General features: G+C 40.5%; 1 protein-coding gene across 1 annotated transcript; it reads right to left on the reverse strand.

Annotated features, from left to right (window-relative positions):
- Positions 1-4,579: 4,579 nt before the first annotated feature.
- On the reverse strand, positions 4,580-5,539 carry LOC103117710 (olfactory receptor 52E5-like). The gene has a single exon (XM_007527820.2). It carries the CDS (start codon positions 5,531-5,533, stop codon positions 4,580-4,582), a length of 954 nt encoding a protein of 317 aa, XP_007527882.2. The 5' UTR covers positions 5,534-5,539.
- Between the last annotated feature and the right edge of the window lie 2,545 nt (positions 5,540-8,084).

Genomic DNA, 8,084 nt, shown 5'->3' on the forward strand with positions numbered 1-8,084 from the left:
CTCAACTTCTGTCCATGAGTAGGAGCATCCCATATTCATCCTTCTCATTCTGGCTTATCTTACTTAGCATGATTTCTCCAAGCACCATGAGGTGAAGATGGTGAATCCATCATTCTTAAGAGCTGAGTAGTATTCCATTGTGTATAATATATACCACTCAGCCACTCATCTGTTGTTGGACACTTAGGTTGCTTCCGGGTTTTAGCTATTACAATTTGTGCTACTATGAACATAGGCATACACAGATCTTTTTGCGTGTGTGTGTGTGTGTGTGTGTGTGTGTGTGTGTGTGTGTGTTTCCTTAGGATATATCCCCAAGAGAGGAATTGCAAGGTCATAGGGCACGTCTATTTCTAACCAGATTCTGACAGTTCTCCAGACTTCTTTCCACAGGGCTTGGACCAATTTACATTCCCACCAGCAGTGCAAAAGAGTTAGTTTCTTTATCCCTGCAACCTCTCCAGCATTTGTAGTTACTGTCCTTCCTGATATGTGACATTCTCACTGGGGTGAAGTGGTATCTCACTGTTGTCTTCATTTGCATTTCTCTGACTACAGTCTCTCCACTATGGTCATTGTACCAAAATGGGCCATAAAACATAACAAGTTACAGACGTATTATTTTCTCTTTCTAACCACAGTGAAGTAGCTTATGTAAGAATTGGAATAAACATGTAAAAGATTATATCTGCTTTTCCTAGTTGACCAAGGAGAGCAAAGTGACTCTGCTGTTACTCCATAGTCACGCCTCCGGAAGTTCCTGGTGACTGTGGTTTTAATATGGTGTCTGATGTTCTGCTCTCAGAGAGATGAACTGCTAAAATTATATTTATCCAGGATTCTGCCCTGATTTATATCCAATAGTTCTTTGCCACCAGTTCTAGTGTTAGAGGTATGGGGTTTGGTATTGATTCAGGAATCTGACATAGCTCTTCATCTCTGTTCCTCAGGGTAGAAGCTCTGCACACTTTTGAAGAATACTATTGAGGCTACTATCCCTCTTTGGGGAATCCCTGATTCTGAGTCTTCATCAATGCCCCCTATTCTTTCCTCTCAGATCCGTTACCTTCAGATTCTCTACTGTGAATATTCTTTTTAACTCTACTGTCCAACGACTTCTGTTAAGTTCAGTGCATTTTTTACTACATTGCCTGCAGTCTAGGAAGACTTTACACCACTCTTCCCTAATTGGCCATCTTAGCCCCTCCTCTCTGATTTATAGTTTTAATAGGAGTCATATATTTAATTTTACAAAAATAATATCTTGCCATTGGGAACTACCTCATGTGGTAGAAGTTAGGGCTCACCTGCCCGAGGGTCCTACTTTGATCTGTGGTGCTGCATGTGTGAGTTAGAGTGGTTCCTCTGACTCCTTTCTCTCTCATGGGAATTTCACTTTCTCTTATGATTTAAAAAAATAAGTCTCTTAGAAAGGAAGAAGTTTTCTTCTTGTTTATAAACTTCCTTTGCAAATTTTGTTCTACATATTAAAAAATCAGTATTTTGAACTTTCTTACTGGCTCCAAAGATTATAGAGTTTACTGTTACTTATTTATGCCATTTTGATAAAGTGGTCTTGACATATGTATTTCTAATGTAAAGCACTCTTCTCTCTATTTCATATAGGCAGTGAAAGATAAAGATTCAAAATTAGAAGGACATTTAATTCCATGTTAGAAAGCATAGGGGCCAGGTGGTGATGCACCAGGTTAAGTGCACACATTACAATGATCAAGGTTCTAGGTTCAAGTCCCTGCTCCCCACCTGCAGGGCAAAGCTTCACAACTGATGAAGCAGGAGTGCAGATGTGTCTCTGAGTCTTCCCTTCTATCCCACCCTCCTTCTTAATTTCTCTCTGTCTTTACCCAATAATAAAATAAATAAAAATATTGTGATCTGGGAGGTGGCTCAGCTGATAAAGAATTGGACTCTCAAGCAAAAGGTCTCTAGTTGAATTCCTGGCAGCACATGTACCAGAGTTATATCTGATTCTTTCTCTCTCTGCCTGTCTCCTACACGAATAACATAAATACAACCTTAAAATAATAATAATAAAATTAAAATATTTTAAAACAAAAGAAAGACAGTGCTGAGTAGTGCTCTGGTAAAAAAAATAATTTTAAAAAGAAAGTATATTATTTTAAGCTATTAATATGTACTTACATAAATAGTCATTAGTACTAAACTCTACTAAAGTTATTTTGAACTAAACCAGTTGATACTTTTAAGAAAATGTATTGCTTATATTTTAAAATATATAGCCAAGTTTATCATCAAGTTGATTTATAGGTTTGTACTGGTATTTACATCTGTGTCTTTCTTTCATAATATTTTATTTATCTGCTTATTTATTGGATAGAAACAGAGAAATTGAGAGGTAAGGGGGGTGATAGGGAGGCAGAGAGAAAGAGAGATGCCTGTAGCACTACCTCACCACTCATGAAGCTTTTCCCTTATAGGAGGGGACTATAGGCTTGAACCTGGATCCCTGAGCATTTTAACGTGTGCGCTCAACCACTGCTTCACCGCCAGCCCCACCTGTATTTTCCTTCCTTCTCAGTGTTTTTTTTTTCTCTATTTTCTTCTCTACTTTCTGAGTTAGCCGTCAGAATAATGTTAATTTTCTAAAATAATTTTGAGAGTTTTAATTTATTTTAGGACTAAAAAACATTTTAGATAGGGGTAGATAGCACAGCAGTTATACAAAGTTATCTCATGCCTGAGGGTCCAAAGTCCCAGTTTCAATGCCCCACACCACCACAAACCCTAGCTGAGCAGTGCTCTGGTAAAAATAATAATAACAGTAAATTTTTTAAAATGAATTAAGCAAAGCCAAGAAGATAGTTCAGTCTGTTAGAGTTCAGAACTAGCATGACTGACGCCACAGAAAATACAGGTGCAGTGCCTGGCACTACTTTCTACCAGAACTGAGCAGTGGTCTGGTCCTCTGTCTCTTCCTCCTTTATCACTCTCATCGTAATAAATAAGTAAGTAAATAAACCCTTTTATAAATACCTATTTTGCATAAGGGAAATGAATTGCTATTGCGGCTGACATCATTCTTGGAAGAAAAATCACAGTGATGTTTTTATAGTTCTCACATGTCATTCTGATTTGTTCAGTTTCTCCAAGTCATATCTGTGCCAGTTTCATAATTTCTGTTTAGACGATGATCACTTGGTCATTTTTTTCTCTATATGTGTATACAAAGTTCACTGCTCATCTTACTCCCTCTCATAATTTACATTTCTGTCACCTTAGCCCTGTTCTCTTTAGAAGTCTTGGTCAGTCACCTTGAACTTCACAGCAAGTCTCATTTCCAAACAGAGAAGGACTTCATGAGGTTTTTACCTTCTATAACAACCAAATAGATCATTTCATCTAGCTTCCACTCAACAATGAAAATGATTCTTAATATGTCAGCCACCACACTACAACTAAGACTTCAAGTATTCCCTGAGTCTTCAAGACTAGTTAATGCCCTGTCAAATCTTCAACATTCACTGACCCCCTAACTTATCAACTCTATGACCAAGGTCAGGAGGGAGTCCGAAAAGAGCCTCAAGCATTAGGGTCATCTGGGAGATCTCATGTCACACTGGTGACTGGACACTAGAATCGAATTTAGTAAACAAATCTACATACGCTAGAAGGAATGGTCATTAGAAAAAAATTATCTTTAAAATTTATTGTTTTAGCAACTGCAAGAGTTTTATCACAAGTTTTTCAAGTCACAAACTCACATTAACTTATATAGTATTTTATTGTCGGTGGTATTGAAGCTCAAAAGAGCTCTAAGAAAAAATCCCGGTGAAACTTCCAGTCATATCTAGAGCCTACAATTGAACCTGGGCTTTATGACTCCTGGTTAAAATTTCTTACCATTATGCTGTTTGATTTTAAGAAATTTGAGATTTTTGCAACATGAACTTTAGGTTCAGGATTGTGAAGGAAAATGATCTCCACGTGGAAGAAAATTATTCAGAGCAGTAATTGGGGCCACAATCTTGTGCAGATCTTTTTTCTTTTGGGAATATTTTAGAACCACTTCAGTTTAAATGTACTTAATCTTGTACTTTTTTTTCTTCTTGCAATGTAGAGAGGTTGTTATTTGGAATCTTTCAGCTCTATATTGCAATATAATGTACACATTTTTAAAAATTGAGAGAAAGTAATGTGATTGATTTGCATTGCAGTCCCAGAGAAATTTAACCAAAATACCTCCAATGTTCACTTCTTTTGAAATGATTTATTTATTTATATTTATTTTCCCTTTTGTTGTCCTTGTTGTTTTCTTATTGTTGTTGTAGTTATCATTGTTGTTATTGATGTCGTCATTGTTGGATAGGAAAGAGAGAAATGGAGAGAAGAGGGGGAAGATAGAGGGGGAGAAAAAAACAGACACCTGCAGACCTGCTTCACCGCCTCTGAAGTGACTCCCCTGCAGGTGGGGAGCTGGAGGCTCAAACCAGGATCCTTATACTGGCCCTTGCGCTTTGCGCCACCTGAGCTTAACCAGATGCGCCACCGCCCAACTCCCTCAATGTTCATTTCTATACTGATTTTCTTAATGTTGCTTTCACTTAACATCTTTTCTGCTTTTGGAGTTGAGCATCCTCAGTACCCGCTCTCTTATCTGTTTGGTCCTCACCCCATAGATTACAGGATTAAGTGCAGGAGGAACAACCACATACAGGTTGGCCACAAGTATGTGAATGTAATGAGGGATGTTGTGGCCAAATCGGTGAGTCATGAAGGAGAAGAAGGCTGGCAGGTAGAACGCTAACATGACACAGACATGTGAGCCACATGTGCTGAGAGCCTTGAGTCGAGCATCCCAAGATGGGAGGCGGAAGACAGCTCGGAGGATCTGGACATAGGAAAACCCAATCACAGAAAGGTCAATGTAGCCCACGGAGAAGGCAATCAAGCCATAGATGACATTCACCCTAATACTGGCACAAGCCAACTTGGCCAGCCCCATGTGCTCACAGTAGGTGTGGGGGATAATCCGGACACCGCAGAAAGGCAGTCTCAGGATGAGAAATATGAAGGGAGTCATAAACATCAGAGTCCTGACTATGATGAGGATGCCCAGGATGGCTATGACCTTATTGGTCAGAATCATGTTATATCTCAGGGGGCTGCAGATGGCCACATAGCGGTCGATGGCCATGACTGTCAGCACCACAGACTCCAGGCCAGTGCAGGTGTGGATGACGTACATCTGTGCGACACAGGCACCAAACACAATCTCCCTGAGGTTGAACCAGAAAATGCCCAGCATCTTGGGGATGGTGGCTGTGGACAGGCCCAGGTCCGTGCAGGCCAGCATGGCCAGGAAGTAAAACATGGGCTGGTGGAGACTGCGCTCAGTCCGGATCACAAAGAGGATGGTGATGTTGCCCAGCAGGGCTATCAGGTACACTGCAAAGAAGGGGAAGCCGATCCAGGCGTGGGCATCTTCCAGCCCTGGGATGCCCATCAGAAGAAAGGAGTAAGGGTGGAACTGAGTATTGTTGGAGCGAAGCATAGCGATAGGAATTGGTTACAGACACATTTCTTACAGAAGTTTCCTTGCTTCCAGTGAGAGACCTTAACCCCTTTCATACCATGTTGCCTATTTTCTGGAGAAACAGAAAGTCCATTCTTTAATTCCATAGTATGGCAGAGGGGAGCTACAGAGACAATTTGAGGCATAGTTAAGGGAGCATTCTTGCCACAAAGTACTTCTCACCTACAGAAATACAGAAATAATACCGAAATTTTCAAGAAACAACACTCCCACACTTCCCGTCTTTCCTCTATTTAATCTCTAAGAAAAATTCATATGACATTAAATTATGTAATTGGCTTAGCAAATATTTGTTAATAATTAAGTCTGTTGATTGCTATGCAAAGTACTGTGTATATATGTGTGTGTGTCCGTCCATATAAAATTGGACAACCAGGGAGCTGGGCAGTAGCGCAGTGGGTTAAGCACATATGGCACAAAACACAAGTTACTGGCATGGAGGAGACTTCCGGAGGCGGAGCTACGAGCAGCAGATCGCTTTCTCTCCTCTCCTCTCCTCTCCCGGATCAACTAGGAATACCAAAGGAGACCACCCGGACCGAAACAAGACAGGACTAGAATGACCACAGAAACCCAGTAAATCACCCGTGAGTACAAACACGCGTGGCTGGTGACAGAGAGGAGAGAGGGGCCTAAGGAGAGATTAAGTGACTGCTAACAGTTCGACAGTCTGTCAGTGGAGACACCACCTCCAGTCTGCTCCACCAACAAGGGGACAGCTGAAGGGAGGAAAGGACTCCCCAGAGACTCACCAAGTACAACTCTGAGTCTCCATTGCTACTACCCTCAGAATCTGGAGCAGCAACAGGGAGGGACACCAGGGCACAGAGATCTAACCGGGAAACTCAGGAGAAGACCTATACCTCGGTGGCATAGCTGAAGGGCTGTGAAAGTCTCTTTGCATAACCACTGGATTATCTCTGCAACACCCTGCTTTATCTCTTGGTCAGGAGTCATTGATTAAGCCAAGAAGCCTATTGATAGTTTAAAAGCCCTCAGGCAACCATACCCTACAGGGGAAAAAAAAAAAGGCTTTTACACCACTGAACTCCAACTCAGGGATTGAAAAAGCTGTTAACTTATATAAAATGGTTAAAACAACAAGAAAAAATAATGGAGACTCGAACCAGGACAAGAGTCCAGCTAAAAGTCCTCCAGAGGGCGAAGCACAAAACAACGAGTTCAACATCCAAACATTAGCTAAGGAAATAATAACAGGAGTAAAGAATTTGAAAAAATTGTAATCAGAACTGCAGGAACAACAAATGAGAATATGGAAGAAAATTCTAATAATCTCATGGTTATTAGAGAGCTGAAAGCTGAAATTGCTGAGCTAAGAATGCAACTAGCTGAACAAGCTAAAACAGTATCAGAGCAGGGCAACAAAATAGATGAACTCCAGAAAGCAGTAGAGGGCAGAGAGAATAGAATCAATGAGGCTGAAGACAGAATTAGCAAGATTGAGGATGAATTAGAGACAACTAAAGAAGAAGTAAGAGATCTCAAAAAGAGATTAAGAGATGCTGAAAACAACAACAGAGTCCTATGGGATGACTTCAAAAGAAACAATATACGCATTATTGGCTTACCAGAGGAAGAAAGAGAAGGGGAGGAAGAAAGCGTTCTCCAGGCCATAATAGCTGAAAATTTCTCTAGTCTAGACAACACCAAAGACATAAAGATTCAAGAAGCCCAGAGGGTCCCAAACAGAATTAACCCAGACCTAAAGACACCAAGACATGTCATACTTAGATTGGAAAGGAATAAGGATAAAGAAAGGATCCTCAAGGCTGCAAGAGAAAAACAAAGAGTCACCTACAAAGGAAAACCCATAAGATTAGCAGCAGACTTCTCCATACAAACACTACAGGCCAGAAGAGAATGGCAAGATATCTATCGAGTGCTCAATGAGAAAGGCTTTCAGCCAAGAATACTATATCCTGCTAGATTGTCATTCAGACTAGATGGAAGCATCAAAACCTTCTCAGACAAGCAACAGTTGAAGGAAGCAACCATCACCAAGCCTGCCTTGAAAGAAGTTCTGAAAGGTTTCCTATAAACAACCAGACCACCACAAATAGAACACATATCAAAACACTCTAAAACTCTACAAGAATGGCGTTAAAATATCTTCAATCTTTGATATCAATAAATGTGAATGGCCTGAATTCACCTATTAAAAGACACAGAGTAGGAAGATGGATCAGAAAACACAACCCAACAATATGTTGTCTACAGGAAACTCACCTAACGCAACAAGACAAACACAGACTTAAAGTGAAAGGATGGAAAACTATCATTCAAGCCAATGGCCCACAAAAAAGGGCAGGAACAGCTATTCTCATATCTGACATGATAGACTACCCTATGATCCTGCAATTCCTCTCCTGGGGATATATCCTAAGGAACACAACATATCTATCCAAAAAAATCTGTGTACACATATGTTCTTGGCAGCACAATTTGTAATAGTCAAAACCTGGAAGCAACCCAGGTGTCCAACAACAGA

Source organism: Erinaceus europaeus, chromosome 17, assembly GCF_950295315.1.
Source record: "Erinaceus europaeus chromosome 17, mEriEur2.1, whole genome shotgun sequence".
Lineage (NCBI taxonomy): Eukaryota > Metazoa > Chordata > Mammalia > Eulipotyphla > Erinaceidae > Erinaceus > Erinaceus europaeus.